Raw genomic sequence first — 25,870 nt, forward strand, 5'->3', positions numbered from 1 at the left:
AATATATTCCTACAACTGAAATGATTACAAAAAATGAAAAAGAAGTAATTGGCAAAATTTGAAGCTCGACAGTTACCGGATGCGAGCTGATTCTGAGTTTAAAGTTATTAGTGACTGTCGGCTCGCGACGAATCGAACATTCGCAAACGAGGTACGAGTATCGTCAAATATGATTGAGCGGTAGACTGTCCCTGTATTGTCGGCAAATCTCAAAGAGCATAGGTATGATGTTACGAATTTTCGAGAAAATATAGGTCGGGAATTGAGTAATGAAATGCGAATGACACGCGGTTCCAGAATATTCCAGACCGCACGGAGAACCAATGAGCGCGCAGTCTCAGACTCTGAGCTACCTTTGTAGAATCGCGATTGGTCAGTTTTCGATTGGCGTTTAGCAGAAAGCATTCCTACTCGACATTACCTTCCCGAGTTCCTGCCGTGTGCGACCCGTAAATACGCCGCAGTCAAGGTGGCCGTATCAGATCAATTAACAAGGTATATAACAGCGATATTGGGCCGTGAGGATATTGAAAAAAGTGCCGAGTTATTTTATTAAATAAATTTGACCATGGCTGCGATGTCTGTGATCGGTATTGACTTCGGAAACGAGAGCTGTTATGTCGCCGTAGCGAGAGCTGGCGGCATTGAGACGATCGCCAACGATTATAGCCTGAGAAGTACACCGTAAGTAGATCTTATTCGGTACAACAAATTTCACATTTTTCATCCAATAACCGTAGGCACACGCCCTGTCCTCGTACGCAATTTATTCACCGTCAAATTCGGTTAGTTTTATGGCTTCGAGTCTTTGCGTTAACGTTGCTGATACCCGTGTTGGTCGCCTGCGTCCGCATTCGTGGTAAAACCTACGTAATACAAGTCTCGTATCCACCGATAGAGTGGACCTAGCATTGCATTAGTCCACAGGCCTTGATAAAAATTTGATGCATCCCTTGTAGTAATCGATCCGCAACATGACAGCCCGCAATTGAGCTATCAATCAGCAATGAAAAAATTGGTAACACACATCGGTAATTGATACATCGATTCATTATTGGAGAATGTTAATATTTCGTCTGGCGATAAACATTCTCGACATTTACCATCGCTCGCGTTTGAGTTTTGCCGTTATTTCCAACTGTCACGTTTTTTTTTTCTTTTTCAAAGGATATCTACGAATCATTTTTATTTTTATTTTTTATACATCCGCATACATACACTCACACGCTCACGCGCTTATCCATATATGGAAAGCCCGATTTTAAAGTGATTCATACCAAAGGCCGTTTACCTTGTGGCTATTTCTTTATCCAAAAATATCACTCCAATACACATCTCTGTACCATTTAAGGATTGTCATTTCTCTGTAACGTATTACGTTATGTGGCAATGAACCAGTCGTGATGGATAGATCTTAAAGTAACTGGTTGCAAATTATGTTTTTAGAAAGTTGGAATCTTTTGTACTTTTTAGAAGATTCTTTGGTCATTTGATTTGTGGTATAATGTCGGTTTAGTAAATTATCACATTCACCATGGTGATAATAAGAGAACTAGGCTTGGCCAGGATGTTGAGAATAATCCAGAAACTAGCAGTTCCTTGTACACATTTGAAAAGGCAATTGACCAGCCTATGTTAACTGTTATTTGTTATTCAAACAATATTGGCTACTTTATATAATGATAGCAAAGCCACAAGTACCACATGTTGCAACCGCTGATATAACTTCACGTTGTTACATTTTGAGTGAAGAAACAAGAATGTGGTGAAAGAGATATAAATAATAAACAGTGTCCTGTTACCACTTCTTGTATGTAACATGAATAAAGGTGTACAAACTTAATACTCGATGACAAAATATTTTTACTTTCAGATCATGTGTAGCGTTCAGTGGAAAAAATCGCATACTTGGCGTTGCGGCGAAAAACCAAATGGTTACGAATATGAAGAATACAATATCTGGATTCAAGCGACTTTTGGGTAGAAAGTACAACGACCCTCACGTCCAACGAGAGCTTCGGAGCTTGGGTTACAAAACATCTCAGCAGCCAGATGGCAGCATTGGAATTCATGTACGTGTTACAAATATTATAATGACAAACTTTCTCCTTTGAAATATAGTAAATAAAAATTAAATTCACCGTGGGCAACATGCCAAACTCCCCACGTTGCTGGACCCGCCACTCTTATTTATATCTCATTAGACTAGCCACTGTCTGTGACTCAGATTCAACCTAAAGTGTTCATTTACAATCAGAGACTACGTTATTTCACACAACCTACTTTGATAAAAAGTTTGTTCCCCACAACTTTGAGTATTTTGTACCTGTATGATTTTAATGTTTATTAGGTACACTACTTGGGCGAGGATCACGTATTTTCACCTGAACAAATAACAGGGATGCTGTTTACGAAATTGAAAGACGTATCCGAAACTGCACTGCAAACTGCTGTCAACGATTGTGTCATCTCTGTACCATCCTATTTCACTCAGGCTGAACGTCACGCACTATTGGATGCTGCTCGTATTGCAGGGTTAAATGTATTACGTTTATTTAATGAGACAACTGCGACTGCTTTGTGCTATGGTATCTACAAACAGGATTTACCAGCCCCTGAAGCCGCACCACGAAACGTTGTATTTGTAGATTGCGGCCATGCTAGTCTCCAAGTATCCGTTTGTGCATTTCATAAGGGAAAGCTGAAGGTTAGCAGTGGAAACTTTATTCTTTGCATAAAATATCAGTAATTGTTTCAGATTTAAATTGACACACTACAGGAATATGTTATTGCTAAACATTGGATTCAAGTAACATGTTTCGCTATTCAAATTTCAGATGCTAGCAAGCTCCGCTGATCCTCAGCTTGGTGGTAGAGAAATTGATTCAATACTAGCTGATCATTTTTGTAAGGAATTCCAAACTCGTTACAAGGTTGACGCGCACAATAACCCCCGTGCCTATCTCAGACTACTCGCAGAGGTAGAAAAGTTGAAGAAACAGATGTCGGCAAATTCCACCACACTTCCTCTTAATATCGAGTGTTTTATTGATGAAAAAGATGTTCATGGAGACTTGAAGCGTGCAGATATGGAGAACATGTGTGCTCACTTGTTTAAACGTGTCGAAGTTACGCTCAAGCAATGCCTTGTAGACTCCAGTGAGTAGATTTCATCATGATTGATCAACTGAATACTGTTCTTAAAAATAATGTGTAACAGAAATTTCTGGAAGGACTGTAAATTTTTTACATTTGAGATTTGTTAAACCTGTAAATATTATTTCACAGAGCTGAAACTGGAAGATATCCACTCAGTGGAAATAGCTGGAGGATCTAGCAGAGTTCCAGCTATAAAACGTTTGATCGAAGAGGTGTTTGGTCGAGGAACTTCTACGACTCTGAACCAGGATGAATCGGTCGCCAGAGGGTGTGCATTGCAATGTGCAATGCTTAGCCCTGCGGTTCGTGTCCGTGAATTTTCAGTCACTGACATTCAGCCGTACCCTATTAAACTAACGTGGGATGCTGCTGCTGGCGAAGAGGGGTAAGGTTAACCTGAATTCAGTACATTTTGTATGGTCAAGTCTACCATTATAACAGTGAAAGGAACCAATTTTAACCAAAAAATTCGTCTATTTTGCATAAGACAGAATTGCACTGTGCCGGTTTGCCTGATATTTTTGCTGATGATCAAATAATCTAAATAAATAGCCTGCAAATTTCATCCGTTTCAGACCAGTAGTTCACTTGGAATCATTCTTGCAAGTAATCCATGCTCACATACATTGATTTGTGAAAATATTTGCGAACTTTTTTTTTTTTTGAGTGCCAAACGTGCTTTCTCAGAGACTTTGGGCTTTTTTCGATCCAACAAATGCAAAGTTTACTTCGTTTACTTACGATCTTTCCTAAAAACAGAGTCGAGTGTCAGATGTAACTTTTCCTTCTTTTACAACTGTCATTTTTCATAACAATTGTGTTCTAATATTATTTTTAAACACATCGTTCATTTAATGTTGATTGACATTATTTTAGGGAGATGGAAGTCTTTGAAAGGAATCATCCTGTTCCATTTTCGAAGATGCTCACATTCTATAGAGCTGAACCATTTACTCTTACTGCCAGTTATTCTTTTACTCCACCGCATTACCCAATCGATCATATCGGTAAGCTTTCCCAAAAATCCTTTATTCTGGATTGCAATTGCATTATGCAATCTAACGGTTTCTAGGCATCTTTTCTCTGCAAGTAAATGTAATTGAAGTAACTGTACATGATGATTAACAGGTACGTTCGCAGTAAAGAACGTTAAACCAACTGCGGAAGGTGAATCGTCGAAAGTCAAGGTGAAGGTGCGGGTTAACCTAAATGGAATGCTAACAATTGCATCTGCTTCACTTGTGGAAAAGCGGGAACCTACCCAGCAAGAAAAAGAAGATGAAGAAAAACAGCAACAAAAAGAAAACAGTATGGACATTGATCAGCAACAAGCAGATGCCAAGAAAGGAATTGACAAACCTGACCAGGAAGCTCAAGCAAATGAACCACCAGCGCCTGAGGTAAGATATTATAATTCGATTTACATACATGGTTTTTTTTTTTTGCCAAATGCCAAGGATCGCAAAGCAACACTTGTAATATTTTGTGTGCAATTTATGCAACAGTATTGGTTTCACTTTCTATTGTATAATTATTTATTGCATGATGTGCCTGTTGTGAGATTCTAGCTGAATTTTTAAGGATCTATGATCATGACCCCAATTTACTTACTTCGTTTAGGAAATCAGCTATTACCCTTCGGCTTTTCCCCGAGTCTAGCTAACAAAACTAAAAAGAGGAATGTAGTAAAATTGTTATAACACATGTAATGTGCGAGGGAAGAAAGTTTCTCATTGCATTGTGTGAGAATGATAATATCGCCTTGTTAAATAGGCTGCGTTTTACAAAATAATGATTAACTATAACCATTACACCAGTTTCGTATTATAGTATCTTGTAGTAGTAACACGTTACATGGTAAATAAAAACTTTTGATTAGAATTCAGGTGCATGATCATGTGAGTTTGTTGTGGTTTAGGTGAGTGCAGATAAGAGACGGCGGAATTCTGATGCGGAAGATGGCAGTAGGGGGGTGAAGGGGCCCTCCTATTCCTCCAGGATTCTCTCTTGGCTCGGCTCGGTATGCGACACTCTCTCTACTTGGACCCATAGGCATACCAATATTTACAGACCCAAATCACGCTAGGTTTTCAGTTTAGTCTTTTTTTTTTACTGCCTTTTATTTTTTGTTAATGAAGATATTCTCATCTTAAAATTTCAGTACACTCGAGACAAGTAGGTACGAGGATGACAAAATGCTGTTTCATATTTAGAGTCATTTTGTTATAAGACCCCAGTTTAATATACATGTTATCTGTCATAGATTTACAGCTATTTCCAAATTATTACAAAATCACGACTTCGTTTGTTAACGTCCGTATGATTTTCTAAGTAACTAAAGCTTTTGGTCGAGTAATGTAGATTACAGAATAACAGTTTTGATTAAAAAAATTTGATCAGATCTAAGAAACTAATGAGATTTAAGAAACGGCGTATTATGTGTCTTGTAAATGAATATGGGTCCAAGATACAGCTGTGTCACACCATGTTGTCTGTCTGCATGAAAAGAGATTGCCAAGGAAGCAGCAAATGCAGATGTTAAATTTGTACCCCAAAAATTGAATTTGTTAATGTGTAAAAAACAAAGGCAGACAAAATGGCTTAGTTTTCCATTCAAGCTGCGTCTCTATACCCATCTACTTGTCCCGTGTGGATGCGAATATTTTTTATAAAATGAATTTTTTTCTTTGTAATGTTTCGAAAGTTCAATGAGTAATCGATTTCAGAAAGAGATAGAGAGAGAAAGACAGCGAGAAAGAGAAATAGGAGCGAGAAAGAGAAATAGGAGCGAGAGAGAGAGATAGAGAGAGCGAGGAATAGAGACCAGCTTGTGTGAATGGAAAGCTGTCCGAGTAAACGAATTTTCCTCTCTCTGCTATCTACCCATCCTGATTCCAAACCACAACTTATGCCCTTGTTTTTTGTTCAATATGTTTAGTGTGATGTATTTCCGTTGTTTAACTGGAACGGTTCATTGACAGTAGAAAAAGCAGTTGGTTTAATTGTCTTGCATAACAGGCAATTAACGAGAAACACTTATGGACATTATCTGAAAAAACTGCTTCATCGCCAATGATTTGTTACTTCATTTTCAGTTAACTAACGTGTGTGAATTATATTGAAAAGTGATCGTAGGTATTTTATTTTATATTCAACTTATTTTGTATTTTTTGTTTTATTTTTCAGAGTAATGATAAGAACGAAGATGGTAAAGGAAAGAAGAAAGGACCAACGGTTCGTTCTATTGAACTTCCTGTTATTACTAATGTTGGCGGACTTTCGCAAAAAGAGTTGGATGCTGCAATTGAGAGAGAGGTAATTCATCTAATATTTGATGTTTAATAGAAAGATATGCCAGTATTCTGCCAAATAATTGAACTATACGAAAATATATATCATCTGTTATTTAACTTTCTGTTTAAAATAGTGCAAAATGATCGCTGAAGACAGACAAGAGAAAGAACGAATCGATGTGCGGAACGCGCTTGAGGAATATGTTTATGAACTGCGAGCCAAACTGAGTGACGAAGATCAACTTGCCACTTTTGTAACAGATACTGACAGAGAAACTCTGTGTCAGACTTTGGATGATACTGAGAATTGGCTGTACGAGGAAGGAGAGGATTGTCAGCGACAAGTTTATTCAGACCGGCTTTCTCGTCTGAAGGTATGAAGGGCTGTTAAATGTACAATGTTGCTTGGATTGTAAAAATTCAATTACGATCGCCTCAAATTACTGCGTGCATCATTTTCGGCATATACAATAATCACCAATTTTATTTTAGTCACAAGGGGAACCTATAAGAGACCGGAAATTAGAATTTGAAGGTAGAAACCAGGCTGTTGAGGAACTTGCTGGTGCACTACAAATAACAAAGAAAAGTTTGGATCAAATTAGACAAAGTGCTGCTGCTGCTGCTGGTGGTGGGCAAGAAGAATCTAAGTACTCTCATTTGACTGACGAAGAAATTAAGAAAGTCGAAAAAGCAGTCGATGACAAATGGGCATGGCTGGAAGAAAAACGAATTGCGCTGTCAGGGCTTCAGCGTACGCAGCAACCACCTGTAACCGTTGCTCAGATTCGAGCAGAGAAACAAGTGAGTTTGATCAAACTGTGTTTTCAGTAAGTTTTGTACAAACACATGTAGTTGATATATGACACTTAATTTCTGCCTGTTTCTGTTTTCTCCATGTAATAGGCATTGGATAGCGTGGTTTTGCCTATTCTTAACAAGCCTAAACCTAAGGCAGAACCGCCAAAGGAGGATAAATCAAAGGAAAAAACAGGTGATGATCAAAAAAACAATCAGAATAGCCAAGGAGATGGGCATAGCCAGAATAATAAGCATCAACCAAACGACGATAAGATGGATGTTGAGTAGCGTCCAAATTGGCGATACCTAAATGAATAATTACACGTATTTTCATAATATCAAATCAAATCAGATACTATATTATCATCCTCACCCTGGAGGTAGTCTCATTGGCATCATGTCACTAAAGCGCCTCTTGTACTGAATACTACGTCATTGCTGTTTTTTTTTTTTTTTTTCTTTTTTGCATAACTACTCGATTAAAATAATTCAATTACCATATTTATTTTTAAACACAGAGTATACAACTATAATGAAAATTTATGAAATTGATGACGATCGTGTGGAAATGCCTGTTAAGCATCGTAATACGCTGATAAAATGACAGCTATTTCGATTGTGAATCTTTATGTTTGGTAATTTGAAGGTTTCCATTTTTGTGACGTGTATCTAGAAAATTTTTATAATTACTTCTGTGGTATGACAAGATAGTTGTTGAAATCGATAATTTCGTTATACGGGGTACTCTGTGATAAGATTATTTATCAGAATCTGGGCTAAGATTTATTCGATAGCTAGTTCCTCAATGTTTAAGAACCCCCCGCGACGTACAACAACCACGTAATACAGATAGTGGGAGTAATTATATACGTTGTAATTGAAAACGTACAAAGCGACAGCTGTAATAGATTTAGTAACTAAATTATGGATAGGAAATATCGCTGGCGACTTATGTGTTTAAACAATATGTCTAATATTCATTCCACCGTTTCCTGGCCTGTAGTCAGATTCTGCTGCTTTAATACGCGTTGCATTTACGTTACTTAAATGAATTAATGTTTAAAATAAATCCATAAAATTATGTACCGAGATATACACTGTGGTGTGAAAAAAAAATATTGAGTATATTAATATTGCAATAAATAATAACTATTCACTATCACAAGTAGTGACCCATGTATTTGAAACATGTGAGAAGTAACCTATTACGGAGACAAATTAAATTAACCCAAGAACAAATTAGGCATACTCATGTGTGCAAGGTTGTACATAATTGCTAAGTATTTACATGTGTTCCCATTAATTTCATTTTTTTTCTCTTCTAAAGAATAATTCAAAACTCTCAGACGATAGTACATACATCCTTCAATAGGTTTTGTTTCGTGAAAAATCCTAGTTCTAACCAATTGTTTTTTTACTTTTCACTTTGGTTGTGTCGTTCTTGGAATACGCATTTTTTTTCTCATTAAATAAAATTAAAAGCACCGTTCTTCGTACTATATCCCTGATGTGATTATTTATGCTAAGTAATTGAATAAAGAGTTGACCTATACAAGAAAAATTTTATAACAATTATATTAAATATCAGCCCGATAAGCGCGGCATTAGTATCATAGAATGTAGATCTTCCTCTGTAACTACAGTGAAACTTCCCAATAGCGGACACCTTCGAGACTGAAAATATTGTCTGTTATTTAGAACAACATTAACGTGTAAATTGTGCTACTGGACCTTTTTAGACTGTCCGTTGTAAAGAGGAATCTGTTATTGGGAGGTGTCTGTTGAGAGAAGTATCACTACTGATAAAAAATATGTCGGTACTTTTACTATTTAATATTTTCGCTAAGCAATAGATTTGTTTAATACAAATAGTAGCTGATTTGTCCTTTCATTTAGTACACATCAATGATAATTGGTAAGCATATTTAATATTTCTTTACATAATTACAAGCATATGTTAAAAAAAAAAAACTACATAAGCATTATTGCCTAATAGAATTAAATTTGAATTATTAATCTTTTCAGTATGGTCTTTTGTTTCTAAGAATACTGATATAGATACCACTATACCAGGATTGGTAGAATCGGTTTATAATTTACTTAATTTCTTTTTGGTAAATACAAAAGGAATTTAATTTCTAATTTATTCACAGTATAAACAGAAGTAGATCCTTAAAAGTCTAATAGAATCCCTGTATGGCGTTTTCATACATGTGATTCCTTGTCATTAGATTTAAAGAATTCCAAAGTCTTTGTTATAAACAAATAATACAGTAACTACCTACTGATTCTGTTGAATAATTTTACAAGGCGAATCCGTAAGAGTGTCGAAGCTGCGAGTCAATGAGTTGAATGATGCGAAGGCACACGGTGTTAGTCAATCAAGTCGGATTATCTTGAATCGATTCGACACTTTAATAGATTTACCCTGTATTGTCGTTGCCCACCGAAAACGTCTGTAAGAATGATTACAGTACACACATGTTTTTTTCAAAATTATTTAAGTAAATATAGTAAAGGAAGATCGTGTTTTGTTTCCATCACAGAATTTCAACTTATTTATTCAATTGGTTTATGAACATTCGTACTACTGCTCGTCTTATTAGCAGGAAATTCCGTAGAGGGTCACAAAAGATGTACATGTTATTATATTAAGTGTGTAAATGAAATTCCAGTTTGCGCTCGGTAGTCAACTTTTTTTTTAAATTACCATTATACATAGTACTTGTCGCATGATGAATTCTTCTTGTGTCAGAAACTGAAATGTAAACTAACTAATCTATCTTCACTTGCACTTTAGGTTGAGAGTCGAAGTATGCTCTGTAAATGAAAGCACCTAAAGCAGTGTGGAGCACGATGATTGAAACCCCTGCTGCGTAGACATTGCTTGGAACAGTATTCAAACTTAGAAGTCCTGTGAACGCAAGTATGATAATCAAAAACTGAATGAAGTATGTTCCTATTCGATGAAAATTTATTTAATCCCGTTTAATATTACTTTCGCTAGCAAATTATTTGGTTAAAATTTCATAATACCCAGCATGCATAATTTATTTAGTCCAATTCGGATGCAGTTAGGTATTTTATTGAACATCGATGTAATAATAAATAAATATGACAAAACGGTCGTACTTGTACTATTGTGAAAAATTGCTTACCGTCGAAAATGAATATTTTCGAAATGAAAAATGAAAGAACCGGCATCACGATTATAAAAATGCAGTGAAAAAACACCGTTTTAAACACTTGCAATTCGGAGAGTTCCTAAGAAGAAAATACGAATAGTAAGTTGGTACATTTATAGCTCAGACAGAAAGAATTATTTTCATCGCGACGTGATTTACACTGGTAATTTGTACTCACAGCTGCAGTCGACATTTTATATTGTAGTACGAGTCCTAGCTCTTGTTTAAACGTGAAATGTTATTTATTAATTATTTATAAAACATACAACGAAGTTGCACGTGACTTTCGTGTAGGTGTGTCAATTTATTGTACCACCACTTTTCCCAAATGTTCTCTACCTCCGATTACAGTTCAATCGTGACGGTACGATGTCTGAGGAAATGTGCACATAACCTAACTAAAATTGAACATAACCTATTATCACCCATCCTACAGTTTCTAGTATTTGCAATAATCAATTGATGGTTCGACATTGTTGATGACCTAGTCAGTGCAACACAGTTGGTAGGGAAAAAAATGGTGGGGCTGAATTATTTTTATCATTGATTTATTCATGCGGTATATGTTCATTACTAATACAAAATAATAAATTAATTGTCGAAACAGCTGCTCTGGTGAATAATATTCCATTTCCAGACGGGTGTTTTTTAAATCGATGTACCTACAACGCGCGTAGCATGAACGTATAAATATATGCCATTTCCATATTCTGTGTCAGCAACACATTAAAAATTTAAAATAGAGAAAGTAGGGTATAATGGGTACAATTAACAGTTCAATTTTAATCGCAAAATCATTAATCTTAACGCTCTTGATCAATCGTTTAAAAATCGTTCTCAACGTCCCGCCGAATAGCGCGATCTAACGTGACGTACATAAATGATCATACGAAGTTCTATTAGTTGAAGCTAACATCACAGTTCAGTGTTATTTCCACTAGTTGTCTTCCACCGACCTCTCGATCCCAACCACTCACTTCACTCCAAAAGTTCGTGAAACATTTTATAACGAATAACCTAGATTACAGAGATATACATTATTTTGTTTGAAACAATCGAGCGTCTGTGGATTACCAGTGAGTGATCATGGCCTCTAAGATTTGCAAAACATCAATAATATGTAAGTTTGTCCGTGGTACCATAATACTCTCTATTCAAATAAACAAACGAATGTATTCCACCCTCAAAATTTTATGCAATTCATCTCGACATCATTCTTCACCACACGAGAGTTTTCAAACTTGAATTTGTCGTTATTTACTAATCGAGTGCACATTTTATAATAGATTGACGGAATTCTTCATCCCAGGCTTCACATCTCTCGTTTCTGTCAAAATTGGCAGGTTTATTTAGGAACTTCTTTGACCGTTGGATTGACTATTAATTACCGAATAGTTTGGAATATTTACGATGCAATCAACGAAATATAAATGTTTATTTTTTATTTTTTCTACAAATAATGTTACACATATATTGTATGTTATTACTAATCAGCAATCTGTAGGTAACCGTTTGATACAGCTTGGACTTTGTCCTCTTCACCAATTGTTTTAATCACAAAGTCCACGTGTTGCACACATATTATGAAAAACTATATATATTATATAATCCAGGTTATCACTTGATTGATTCATTGCTGTTTTTACTTCACTTCTGCTCAAGTTAATTATTTGAAAAAACTGTTATCTTGACCTCTGTTATTGAAGGTTTTTAAAAATTTTTTTTTCATTGCCCTTCCTTGGCAGCTTATCTCAACAAATTGTCTGCGTTCGTGATGATCTTTGAAATAACTTAATAACTTGAAATCAACTGAGATTCGATGGTCGTATGCAATGTGTTTTAAAATCCTATCAGCAAGTAGAATTTGAGAGCGTTAGGCCATGAAGTCTAGGTTCAACCCTAGCTAAAACTCTTTGTAACTTTTAGATATATTTATTTATTTCTAGAGACTGTAACAATAAAAAAAAAGGAATAACATATCTTACCACACGAGAAATGCTATATATCTGTGCCTATATTTGGTATCGGTATATTTCAAAAGTTCGAAGTAGAAAGGTGAACCACACAGCACAGATTGCTTGCTTACGATTGTAAAATTTCTTTCATTACAGTACATCGGTTACAGCGATCATGCCGCAGAACATATTCTGATGCATCGTTTCCGAAAATAACTACTCACTATACTGTTGTACCAAGAGAAACTGATCCACGATGGAAAGGTACATAAATCTTTTTATAATAACAGTGACTGTTAATTAATAAGGTTACATTCTACGATCATGATTCATAAATTTCTTCATTATATTATTCCGAGAATTGTTCCAGATGTCAACATGGAAAGGTACGTCGACGAAACAGATATTTTGATAGTCGGCGGTGGTCCAGCCGGGATGTCTGCTGCAATTCAAGCTCGAAAGTTGGCTGAAAAACATGGAAAAGAATTGCGTGTAACTTTGGTTGAAAAAGCGTCAACCATTGGAGGTCACATTCTCAGTGGCGCTTGTATAGACCCAATCGCGTTGAACGAGCTCTTTCCTGATTGGAAAGAACTTGGCGCTCCTTTGAAGACTCCTGTAACTGAGGACAAGTTTGGTTTCTTAACTGAAAAGTATAGAGTACCAGTTCCAGTTTTCAAAGGAATGCCCATGTACAATCACGGAAATTACGTAGTCAGGTAATTGACTGTAAGAAGTATGCAGATACCACTTCAACAGTGTTCAGCACAAAGAGTTTGTTAGTGGTTTTATTACTTAATGCTGGTTATTATTTCCTCATAAAACAGACTGGGACATGTTGTTGCGTGGCTAGGTGAGCAGGCTGAGGCAGCTGGGGTTGAATTGTATCCTGGTTATGCTGCAGCTGAAATACTTTACCACGAAGATGGTTCTGTGAAGGGAGTTGCTACAAACGATGTTGGTATTGCCAAAGATGGATCTCCAAAAGATACGTTCGAAAGGGGTATGGAGCTTCATGCAAAGTGCACAATATTTGCCGAAGGGTGTCATGGGCATCTTGCCAAACAATTATTCAAGCAGTTCAACCTCAGGGAAAAGTCTGAACCACAAACTTATGGAATCGGGCTTAAAGAGGTTTGTCTCATTTGTTCAGTAAGACTACTCACAATCAGTAAAGTTGAAATAACGTATTGTTAAAAGTTAGATAAGAATGAAATCAGATATCTTGAATTTGTTTTCACAGAAGCTACAGATAAGTTGAGCTTATTGAAACTTTTGTTACAAAAGGTTATTTTTAACTGTCTTTATTTAGCGTTAAAATTTATTGCACAAAGATAAGATAACGTGTTCTTCGTATTTCGGAACCCAGTAGTGATCAGAAGTCTTTTAACACTTAGAAATTAAATGATTTGCATGTAATTGTTTCAGGTTTGGGAAGTTGAACCTTCTAAGCACCGACCTGGGGCAGTGGAACATACTATTGGCTGGCCATTAGATAAAAATACTTACGGAGGTTCGTTCTTGTATCATTTGAACGAAGATACTCCATTGGTTGCTGTTGGTTTTGTAGTTGGATTGGATTATACTAATCCATACTTGAGTCCGTTTAGAGAATTTCAGAAATTCAAACATCATCCAGCAATTAGACCTACTTTTGAAGGTGGAAACAGGTAAATCACAATCAGTGACTTCTGACTTCTGATTATTTTGCTATTAGCAAAGCCTAATAGATACTTTAGCATTTTATTATTGATTTCAAGTGGAAGAAAAAAAGTATCACTAGTTCGGCTGTTACAGAATAGCATACGGAGCACGAGCATTGGTAGAAGGTGGTTTTCAGTCGATTCCCAAACTCCAATTTCCCGGTGGCTGTTTAGTTGGTTGTACAGCAGGCTTTTTAAATCTTCCAAAAATCAAGGGAACTCACAATGCAATGAAGAGCGGTATGTTGGCAGCTGAAAGTGTTGTAGAAGCGATTATAGATGCTGAAACAAATACTCCGACGTCACAGGGGCTAGAACCAAAGACTTATACAGATAAAATTAACAATAGTTGGATTTACAAAGAATTAAAGGCTGCTCGCAACATTAGGCCTAGTTTTCATACACCGTTAGGGCTTTACGGTGGCGTAGCTTATGCTGGGCTGTCGTTTTTGACTGGCGGAAGGGAACCTTGGACTTTGTCACATGGAGGTAAGGATTAAATGAAATTTTGCATCTTTCTAATTATTTGAGCACATCGTCATCTTTGCAAACGTCGTTAAAACATCAATTAACATTTTCATTTCTCACGGTACATTATTCTAAAACCATATTTCCCTTCGAAATATCTGTTTCAGATCCAGATCATAAAAGACTGAAGCCTGCAGCGCAATGTACGCCGATTGAATATCCAAAACCTGACAATAAAGTTTCCTTCGATCTGTTGTCATCAGTCGCGCTTACCGGTACAAACCACGAGGCTGATCAACCTGCGCATCTCACATTAAAGGACGATACGATACCAGTAAAGCACAATTTAGCTGTATATGATGGTCCAGAAGGCAGATTTTGTCCAGCGGGTAAATGAATTTCTCTTTTTTTTTGTCATTCTTTTCTCATAAGGAAATGTATAGAGTAGTTAACAATTTGTGTGGACATGATTTAAATATTGCGAAAAAAACTGATGTGCTAGATTTGGTGCAAGATTCGTTGCTTGGACGGAATTAGACTCTGTGTTTTTTCTTCAGGTGTATACGAGTATGTTCCTCTGGAAGATGGATCTGGTCAGAGATTGCAGATCAATGCACAAAACTGTATACACTGTAAAACTTGTGACATAAAGGATCCAACACAAAACATCAACTGGGTGGTTCCTGAGGGCGGTGGTGGTCCTGCATATAACGGGATGTAAAGGTGAACCCAAAACTGACTACAAGAAATTCTATTATCTCATATCTCGATAATAGATCTAGTTCAACGAATCGATCGAAAATTCGAAAATATTCCGAGAGTGTAGGAATTGTAAAATAAAAATGTAATCAGAGAACAGAGCAAAGGAAGCAAAGTATCTATAGTTGAGGTACTGTGTGCAAAACGCAAAAACACAAGTCCAATTGCGGTAGGCACCATGATTAGTGATGAGTTTCAAGAATGCTATTAAAGTGGAGAAATGCATCGTATCAAAGTATGGAATGTCTTTCTAATATAAAGTATTTTAAAGGGAATGTACTGTGTATTTCCAACAATAAGAAAGGCAAACTGAACTGATATTGGATAGAAATTGAGTAAGTCTCATGAGGAAGTCGTTATATCAGAAACTAATCACGTTCAGAAATTTAAACACTTTCGGTGTGTGTGACGCAGATACGTACAATTGACATCACTAGTGCATCATTGTCGCCATATTTTTTCGAAGACTTTCTAGATTAAAATCAAAGATTTCTTATTTTAGTGTAAATGTGGTGTACTTCTTATTTAAGTTGAAATTGTTCAATGGAACATGTACAGACGTGTGCAGGACAGAACTACTGAGTTGTTACAAACCTTGAAAACCAAAGACATCGAAATAACTGAAGCAATTGTCAAGTTACTGTAAAACTTAGAGAATTTAAAAAGTAACCTGATGTATAAATTTTGGAACTGTAATTTATCTAAAGAATGGCTCGACTGTTATCAATTCTTGTGTCATGGGTTACTCTGCGCTGAATTATATTTATATAACGATTCACGGCAGGGGCGATTTTATATTTTACTAGTATACTGAAGCTGAATACGAATAGTGATCATTCCGGAATTTTATGTCCGTCAAAAATTTCCTTTATATAATATACGTAAATTCTTTCGAAGCTTTTACGTATTGCAAATTTGTCGAAACTCTAATTGAACTAGATTCAAATTGAGTGTATGAGATGTCCTAGTTATTCAAGATTGCAAGATCGTATATCATCTTGTTTCATTCAACAATCAAAATAACAGCTACATAAATTAGTTTACGAAATTTTAACTTAAGCTGTGGTTGGTTTTAGACAGTGGAAACATTTCAATTGTTCTCGTAAGTCTTATTAAGATAAATTTTATGGAGATGATCCACTTGAAGAGGCTGAATGCACCCCAAAAAATTATCACCCTGCGATCTACTTTTTTTTTTTTTTTTAACGTTTTGCTATAAGAATACATGGACGATCCGTGGTAAAATTTATGAAGTACTGCGACGTGCAAAGCTACTGATTCGATCAGTACAGACTTTCCATTTCAAGTAACGAAAATTTTTTATTTTGATCGTAACCTGTAATTATTGAAGCTATTTTCTTTACGTTACCTACATTTATTGTCGGTCTAATTGAAATTTAGGATAACGCAACTTGATAAATACACTTAATGATGACTAATAAACGTGGGGAATGGGAGAATTTTTCTGGTCTAGAAAAACTCATGTAAAATAACATCCAAATGACTGTGGTGTGAGTTTTTCCAATCTGCACTTTGAAAACTCAAAATGATCAAAGACGTTTCTACGTGTACCACTTGGCATTGGAAGAATCTGAAGTTCGGATACCGTCCTACTCGTGTCTAAATTAATTCTGCAAGCGATTCAATGCAAGACTGTAGAGATAGCCTTGACTCTAATTGTTATAAGTCTCATAACCTGATACGCTGTAGTTTGGAGTTACTGAAAAAATTGTACATATATATATATACATATATATATTATATATACATAATATACAGATGATTATAAGTTTTTATATGATTGTTGAAGGTACTTTTGAATATAACGCATATACATACCCATGCAAGTTGAATTCATGATTCTTTGATGACTATGGTGAAAATTTAGCGTTACGATTTCAACTGTACACATGAATAGAACCTGAATGTATTCATGCGTGTAACTAATATTTTTGTCGAAAATTGTGAAACAGTAGACTGTTATCTATCGAGGGATATTCTTTTCATTTCTGTATAAATTGCTGTATTGGGGTTTCCACGAAACTGTAAATTATACCGTCAATTTTTCAGGTAGTTGGAACAACTTTTTCTGCTTTTTAATCCGTGTGTACACCTGCCTGCAATGATTCAAGACTAGCTAAATTTTCAGTCAAGCCAATTGATACATTGGCAATAGACTAACAATAAAGTCAGCTAGCAGCGACGACGCCGCGTTTTCGCTCGTATAGAGACACCATAATACCATCTAAATTATTCGATTCTAATGGTTTTTCAATTTCGATGAAATTTACATGACAAATTCGCGAAGAAGCACTTGCAGCATTGTAAGATCAAAGGATAAGAAAATGAGGGAAACCTACGGGAAAATTGCGCGTTTTTTCCATTCTTCCATTTTTCAAGATCGGGAACATTTTCGCCAAAAATGCATACCTCACCTTCGTGATTCTGGGAGCTGAAAAGCTTTCAACTTCGAATATTTTTATACGACTTTGTTTAGACCAATTGGACAGAGAGGATTGTAAAACAGGCTTTTCAGCTGTCGTGGATTTAACAGCCGAGAAAATACGACCAAAATGTGACAAAATTTTGTTATTTATTTCTCTCTAGCCAGATTACATAAATCAGTCATAACCCAACATCATAGTACATAGCATATTGTACACCTCAGAAGTGCGTTGCGCTCTTGCACAAGTCGGAACGTATACTAAGCTTATTAACAGTAAAGTACGAAAATGATTGTGTGACATGACATTCTTCATATTTTCCTTAAGATTATGTATAATGCATTTCTTCCGCGTATTGTATTAATCGGAACTATTACGTAATGCTCAATCATACTTTCGCATACCATTTTGTTTTGACTTTCATACCACGTGGCAGCTTATCAAATTACTACATACTGACAGTTGAACACTTGAACTAAAATCAAGGCATTCTGTACAAATTGAAAATGAATTAAAATTCATACTTTGTAGCTGTGAATTTTTAATTTTACTTTCTTACATCTATGAATCTCTCGCAAAATTCCGTCGATATGTTACGGGTCTGAGTTCACTCATTTCAGCCTTTCTCAAAGCCCACCAAAAATGATGTGAAAAAATATGAAGGGGTTAGTCTTACTTTTTCAGCGATTCTTAGAACAAGTACTTTTTCATTTTGCAATCAATTCGTACTACCGTTTATAGACTAATTGGATCCCCTGATTGTGTTCTTCCTATTTTCTATCGCATCTAAATTATTATCTAATTCGTTGGTTCTTTCTTATCAGTGTCAGCCTAACCATCTTCACGATTTTCGCGGAGCCCACAAACTATTTGTCCCATCTCTAATTTGATGTTCCGCCGTTAAATCTGATTCATTAGAATCTTAGGAGTACGAAAACCACTATTAAAAATCTTTTCAGATCAATAACAGAAAAAATACTATTCCGTTAGTAGCATCCTCAGATTCATTGATCTCGGTGACATGGGACTATAAGCAATTGTATTCTTTTCAAAAGTTAGCAATAATTAATTGCAACATTTTTTAAAATTCGTGAATGTATGGGGAAGCGTCAAATGGGATCAACTCTCATTGTCGGATAACTGACACCATAGGGTCGTTGTAAAATGAACTTTGCTTCTGAATTCACCAGATCACTTCAGTAATCGTAATTTCAGCGTACTAGCATGCCTCAATGAAGACAAATGTACAAGTTACATTCCTACTCATTGATTTACCGATTAAATGACAGAGAAGTAATTCATACCCTCATAGTATCTTTATTACAATATCACCAGCAATATAACGACCGGCGTAGCTTCGACGATCCCACCGCTTACACCAGCTTTCCTTTGAGCATTAGCAATGAATATCACCCGCCTAACTGGTGGCCAGTCGATGGCGGTGCTAAACTAACCCCATCCCATCCCATACTTCCTCCTTTGCGCGTCGCGACCCCGGCCTCGTACGTTTCGTCCTTGTTGACGCCACTCGGGTGTATCGACCCAAGTGTCCTTGAACCTGCACCAGGGCTGCTAGAGCAGCCGGAGCCCTGAGAGGTACCAGACTACCCTCCCTCGGCTAGACGGCTTCGGCAGCCCCCGACGTGACCGAACGTTTCCCAACCCCGAAAAACCCAGGACATTCCCCCCATGGCCGCGGGTGAACTCTTATGACCTCCAGCGATTTATCGAAGAGACGCGACGCCCGTAACCCCCAGAAACCGTACCGAGTTCTGGATTTGGTACGTATACTCCTTTTCCCGCGGTCTTTATTTCAAGGTTCAGCACCGTCGTGAAGTTCCAGGATCATCTGTTGAAACCCCTAGTGCCTGCGGGCGAAACGGACCCGGTATCTTTCAAAATAAACGTATTTTTCAACATCTGAAGACTATCTGAAGCAAACTTACGTACGAACGAGGATATGTGGAGAATGTTGATGAAAGTGATCAAATATTTTCAATTGATTATATTATCGGGGCATAATTGTCTGGGAATATTTCGTACAACTGAATAATAACTGAATTTGCTGGTATTCAGAGTTGGAAAATGATGCGGTTTCTTGTCCAACTTTATAAATTGCGGAGGTCCAATTTCGTGGTAATCACTAAAGCCGTTAACTGAAGAATATAAAGACAGTTGCCCCAATGGGCTTTGGTGTGACAACCGAAAATCGGCGTGCGCTTGCGCTCCCTGAGATGTTCCAACAATAGAGTTGAGAACTTAATGCAGAACATCGGAGAGTTACCGATTTCGACGTGATGCTGGCTGCATTCTCCTCCCTAGTAACACAGTCTTCGCAATGGTAACCCAAGCCAGTACTTAGCCTGTGTGTACTTACCGACTTGTCGGCGATACAAGAAGTTAATAATGAGAATAAATTTCTTCAAACATTCGTAGAAAAACAGTGATTTAATTGCAGTATAGGTACCCGAGAGAAGAATGTATACTTGAATCATAAATAATAGTAGATCAGATGTAATGACGATGCAGAGACCAAAAAGTATTTATGTATACGCGGTCCATGTACGATATTAATATATATGATCCATTTACGATTAATACGTGATGCATACTATAAATTTTACAATTTTCCGGGAGACAAACTAGATTACCTACAATAATACATCTACAATATGAAAATGGAAGAATTATTCATTTCGAAATAGGATTCTATTCGACACGCGCTCGATGTATTCCATACCATTAATATTCATAATTATTCCAACAACTTTTCATTTGCTCGCTCGATCTTCAATTTTCGTAGGCATAGAATCGAAACGCTGTTTTAGCTAGTCGCAAGCCAAGTATCTACGTTGGGTAGATGAAGCAGAATTGTTTTTCGAAAAGTGTTCGCATGGAAAAAAATTCGGAGTAGCTGTAATACATCACGAATGCGCTGATTTTAATCGAAATGAAACGGATGCTTCGTATATGAGACAGTATTTAACGCAGTGTCCTGATTAAAAGGCCTAAAAAGTGAATGTCGGCGATTGTTTTTTTTTTCATAGGGAGAGAAAGAACAAAGTTTCTTAAAACTTCGAGTGTATTTTAACACACATTGGAAAGGTACGAGCAAAAATTTCTATCATCCGACTGCCGCAGAACAGCAGCATTATTAGCTGACTCGTTAACTGAAGAATATATCTAGTCAACGGCTGACCATCGAAGGGCCTAGCCACTTGAGTCTGGAATCAGCAAGAAAGATAAAATGCGTACTTCTTGTCTCATTGTGAAATGTTAAAATTGAAACTGAAATCATTATGCATCATATCATATCATCGTACATTATACATCATACATCATGATACATCATACACAGTATTGAAGTTCGAAACCGAAGTTTGGATGTCAGATTTTCGAAAAGTAACGTCACCAAAATTTGACGTCATCGATTTGAGATTCAGCTGACCGAATTCTTCAGTCTGGAAACAACCGCGCAGTAGAGCGGACGGATGAGAGTCGCGCTCCGCAAATTTCGAGTACCGGGTTCTCAACCTCCTGGATCCTGCGCTCGGGGTCCGGTACCTAGTGAAAATCGACTTCCGGGAAGAGCGCTCCATAGTTTCTGCGCTCTAGGTCCGCTACCTGGTGAAAATCGACTTCCAGGACAAAAGCTCCGTAGTTCTTGCGCTCCAGGTTAGCGACCTGGTGAAACTCGACTTCCTTGACAAGCGCTACGTAGTTCTGGCTGTCCAGGTCCTTGACCTGGTGACTTTTGACCTTCCGGACTAATTTTCAAGCTTACAAGTTTAACTAATGGAAACGTCATGTTTTGTACTATCGAACCAATGAGCATGCTTCGGATAACATTTTGAATCGGCAAAAGAACCAAACGACCAGAAACAAACATATTGAAATTGCAATTGGGCATGAATCCTCACACAATATTTTTGACGTGTTCTAATACTCGAAATATTAATTAGTATTCGAGGTGTAACCCGAGGTGGTTATCGGTGATTGTTGGAGTTAGTCGGAGGTGGACGAGGAGTAGGACGAGGATTTGTGCACGGTGAGTAAAACATTTTCATGATATTTTGTGGCATTTGTAATTGTATTTTGTCTAAAATATTTCAAACTTGTCGGGTTTACAATAAATTATTTCAATTCATTTTTCGCGCAAGCACAAATTCAATAGTTATAAATGCGCTAATGATATTTAATATATTATTAATCAATTAATTAATTATATCAATCCTTACATAATGTTTTTGATGTGTTCTTATACTGAGAATATTTATTACTATTCCAGGTATAACCCGAGGTGGTTAGCAGTAGTCGTTGAAGGTGGTCGGCGGTGGTTGGAGGTGGTCGGAGGTGGACGAGGAGAACAAGGCGGACGAGGAGGACGAGGATTTGTGCTCGGTGAGAAGAACATTTTTATGATATTTGATGGCAATTGTAATTATATTTCATCTGAAATATTACAAACTTGTCACGTTTACAATAAATTATTTCAATTCATTTTTCGCCCAAGCACATGTTCAGTAGCTTCAAATGCGCTAATAAAATTTGTTATATTATTAACTAAGAAATTAATTACATTAATCCTTACATAATATTTTTGATGCGTTCTGATACTGAAAATATGTATTACTATTCCAGGTATAACCCGAGGTAGTTCGCTTGACTGAGTCTCAAAGCCCTGTTGACATAAAAGCAGCTATTCGATAGAAATTATAGTTTATAGTTTACACAGCCCATTGCATGATATTTCATTATAAATACATATGTTTCAATGTATTTAGGAATAATTTATCAAATGTACAGAGGTCATGTGCAAATAATAAATGAATTAATTCGACCGCAGTTTGATGTATTCATTAGATAACAATAAATTTAAGCTTTAACAATAAATTTGAGCTTTGTTACTTCTTTTATTTTATTATGGATAATCAAAAACATTTCCGACTATTCGTGCTGTGGAAGCATGGGGATTAAACCAAATGTAGCAAAAGATTAGAAACAGTGTACGTAGAGTACGGGTATTTTTCTAATAATGCAAACACGTGCCGCCAGCTTAATTTTGACATATCTAGAATACCACGCCTTGCGAATTAGCTTTCCAGACAGAGATGAATGATGAATTTTAAGGACTGCATTATCGTTGTTGAATACTCTATGCCTCATGGGAAAAGAAAATCTGTAACGATAAAATTGATGCACCGGATCATCGTCGACTTTAAATTTCGAAATGTCCTACCATTTCCGAACACCTCCAACCATCCTATTTACCGATATTACTAGATTAGCTATGACATGAAAAGAGAAGAATTATTCATTTCGAAATGGGATTCTATTCGACGCGCGCTCGATGTATTCCATAACATTACAATTCATAATTATTCCAACAACTTTTCATTTGCTCTCTCGATCTTGAATTTTCATAGGCATAGAATCGAAACGCTGTTTTAGCTGGTCGCAAGTGAAGTATCTGCGTTGGGTGGAGGAGCAGAATCGTTTTTCGAAAAGTATTCGGATGGAAAAAAATTCAGAGTAACTGTAATACATCACGGATGCGCTAATTTTGAACGAGATGAAATGGATGCTTCGTATATGAGACAGTATTTAACGCTGCGTAGTGATTTAAAGACCTAGAAAGGTGATAGGGAGAGAAAGAACGACGCTTCTTAACACTTCGAGTGTATTTTAACACACATTTGAAAGATACGAGCGAAATCTTTCATCATCCAACTGTCGCAGAACGGCAGCGTTATTAGCCGACCCGTTCACTGAAGAATATATCTTCAGTCAACGGCTGACCATCGAAGGGCCAGGCCGCTTGAGTCTGGAATCGGCAGGAGAGACGAAGTGTGTATTTCTTGTATGAAACGTGAAAACTAAAAGCATTATACATCATATCATATCATCATACATCATACATCATACATCGTACATCATACATCATCGTACATAGTATTAGAGTTTGATACCAAAGTTTGGATGTCGGATGTTCAGAAAGTGACGTTACCGATCTGAAATCAGCTAGCCGAATTCCTCAGTCTCGAAACAACCGCGCAGTAGAGCGGACGTATGAGAGTCGCGCTCCGCAAATTTCGAGTAACGGGTTCTCAACCTCCCGGATCCCGCTTTTCGGGTCCGCTACGTATTTCGAGTACCGGGTTCTCAACCTCCCGGATCCCGCGCTTCGGGTCCGCTACGCGGTGAAAGAGAAATTTCCTCGACTTCCAGGATAAGCGCTCCGTGGTTCCTGGTGCGTGTTTACAATAAATTATTTCAATTCGTTTTTCGCGCAAGCCCAAATTCGGTAGCTGTCAGTCCGCTAATAAAATTTCTCGACTTCCAGGATAAGCGCTCCGTGGTTCCTGGTTCATGTTTACAATAAATTATTTCAATTCGTTTTTCGCGCAAGCCCAAATTCGGTAGCTGTCAGTCCGCTAATAAAATTTCTCGACTTCCAGGATAAGCGCTCCGTGGTTCCTGGTTCATGTTTACAATAAATTATTTCAATTCGTTTTTCGCGCAAGCCCAAATTCGGTAGCTGTCAGTCCGCTAATAAAATTTCTCGACTTCCAGGATAAGCGCTCCGTGGTTCCTGGTGCGTGTTTACAATAAATTATTTCAATTCGTTTTTCGCGCAAGCCCAAATTCGGTAGCTGTCAGTCCGCTAATAAAATTTCTCGACTTCCAGGATAAGCGCTCCGTGGTTCCTGGTGCGTGTTTACAATAAATTATTTCTATTCGTTTTTCGCGCAAGCCCAAATTCGGTAGCTGTCAGTCCGCTAATAAAATTTCTCGACTTCCAGGATAAGCGCTCCGTGGTTCCTGGTTCATGTTTACAATAAATTATTTCAATTCGTTTTTCGCGCAAGCCCAAATTCGGTAGCTGTCAGTCCGCTAATAAAATTTCTCGACTTCCAGGATAAGCGCTCCGTGGTTCCTGGTTCATGTTTACAATAAATTATTTCAATTCGTTTTTGGCGCAAGCCCAAATTCGGTAGCTGTCAGTCCGCTAATAAAATTTCTCGACTTCCAGGATAAGCGCTCCGTGGTTCCTGGTTCATGTTTACAATAAATTATTTCAATTCGTTTTTCGCGCAAGCCCAAATTCGGTAGCTGTCAGTCCGTTAATAAAATTTCTCGACTTCCAGGATAAGCGCTCCGTGGTTCCTGGTTCATGTTTACAATAAATTATTTCAATTCGTTTTTCGCGCAAGCCCAAATTCGGTAGCTGTCAGTCCGCTAATAAAATTTCTCGACTTCCAGGATAAGCGCTCCGTGGTTCCTGGTTCATGTTTACAATAAATTATTTCAATTCGTTTTTCGCGCAACCCCAAATTCGGTAGCTGTCAGTCCGCTAATAAAATTTCTCGACTTCCAGGATAAGCGCTCCGTGGTTCCTGGTTCATGTTTACAATAAATTATTTCAATTCATTTTTCGCGCAACCCCAAATTCGGTAGCTGTCAGTACGCTAATAAAATTTCTATAACTTTATAATCTTCTCATAATCTTTCTGGTAGATTATATCGATAAAAAAATTATATTGAACCTTACACATTATTTTTGATTTGTTCTCATGCTGAAAATATTTATTACTATTCAAGGTATAACCTGAGGTGGTTGAAGGTGGTCGGAGGTGGACGAGGAGGAGGACGAGGAGGACGAGGATTTGTGCTGGGTGAGTAAAACACTTTTATAATATTTGATGGCAATTGTAATTATATTTCATCTGAAATATTACAAACTTGTCACGTTTACAATAAATTATTTCAATTCATTTTTCGTGCAAGCACATATTCAGTAGCTATGAATAATCTTGTACAATTTATTATGTTATTAATTAATTCATTAATATTCTTATAATATTTAATGGCAATTGTAATTATATTTCATCTGAAATATTACAAACTTGTCACGTTTACAATAAATTATTTCAATTCATTTTCGTGCAAGCACATATTCAGTAGCTATGAATAATCTTGTACAATTTATTATATTATTAATTAATTGATCAATTACATTAATCCTTACACAATATTTTTGATGTGTTCCTATATTAAAAATATTTATTACTATTCCAGGTATTACCCGAGGTGGTCGGAGGT

At 36.9% G+C, this 25,870-nt stretch overlaps 3 protein-coding genes and 1 long non-coding RNA gene across 5 annotated transcripts; 3 read left to right on the forward strand and 1 right to left on the reverse strand.

The window, feature by feature from the left end:
• Nucleotides 1-376: 376 nt before the first annotated feature.
• Hsc70Cb (heat shock protein 70Cb) lies at nt 377-8,440 on the forward strand. 2 transcript variants are annotated; one of them, XM_046633380.2, is made up of 12 exons: nt 377-684; nt 1,874-2,072; nt 2,351-2,707; nt 2,838-3,159; nt 3,289-3,544; nt 4,036-4,166; nt 4,288-4,559; nt 5,078-5,179; nt 6,346-6,474; nt 6,587-6,826; nt 6,945-7,256; nt 7,359-8,440. In XM_046633380.2, exons 1-12 carry the CDS (start codon nt 569-571, stop codon nt 7,539-7,541), a joined length of 2,619 nt encoding a protein of 872 aa, XP_046489336.1. In that variant the 5' UTR covers nt 377-568; the 3' UTR covers nt 7,542-8,440. The 2 variants fall into 2 exon arrangements, with proteins under 2 accessions (XP_046489336.1, XP_046489337.1); XM_046633381.2 differs by lacking the exon at nt 5,078-5,179 and having other exon boundaries at nt 378-684.
• Nucleotides 7,922-10,884, reverse strand: LOC124222434 (vacuolar ATPase assembly integral membrane protein VMA21 homolog). Its single transcript, XM_046633391.2, has 3 exons — nt 10,617-10,884; nt 10,412-10,517; nt 7,922-10,167 (listed from the first exon to the last, which is right to left on the reverse strand). Exons 1-3 carry the CDS (start codon nt 10,629-10,631, stop codon nt 10,028-10,030), a joined length of 261 nt encoding a protein of 86 aa, XP_046489347.1. The 5' UTR covers nt 10,632-10,884; the 3' UTR covers nt 7,922-10,027.
• A 217-nt stretch (nt 10,885-11,101) lies between these two features.
• Nucleotides 11,102-18,067, forward strand: Etf-QO (electron transfer flavoprotein-ubiquinone oxidoreductase). The gene is made up of 8 exons (XM_046633384.2): nt 11,102-11,558; nt 12,550-12,657; nt 12,764-13,112; nt 13,221-13,527; nt 13,822-14,063; nt 14,191-14,585; nt 14,732-14,953; nt 15,122-18,067. The coding sequence occupies exons 1-8, from the start codon at nt 11,525-11,527 to the stop codon at nt 15,283-15,285; spliced, it is 1,821 nt and encodes a 606-aa protein (XP_046489340.1). The 5' UTR covers nt 11,102-11,524; the 3' UTR covers nt 15,286-18,067.
• A 3,617-nt stretch (nt 18,068-21,684) lies between these two features.
• On the forward strand, nt 21,685-22,589 carry LOC138191153 (uncharacterized). The gene is made up of 3 exons (XR_011177462.1): nt 21,685-21,815; nt 22,056-22,168; nt 22,409-22,589. It is a non-coding gene; the product is annotated as an uncharacterized lncRNA (long non-coding RNA).
• The last annotated feature ends 3,281 nt before the right edge of the window (nt 22,590-25,870 follow it).

Source organism: Neodiprion pinetum, chromosome 6 (assembly GCF_021155775.2).
Source record: "Neodiprion pinetum isolate iyNeoPine1 chromosome 6, iyNeoPine1.2, whole genome shotgun sequence".
Lineage (NCBI taxonomy): Eukaryota > Metazoa > Arthropoda > Insecta > Hymenoptera > Diprionidae > Neodiprion > Neodiprion pinetum.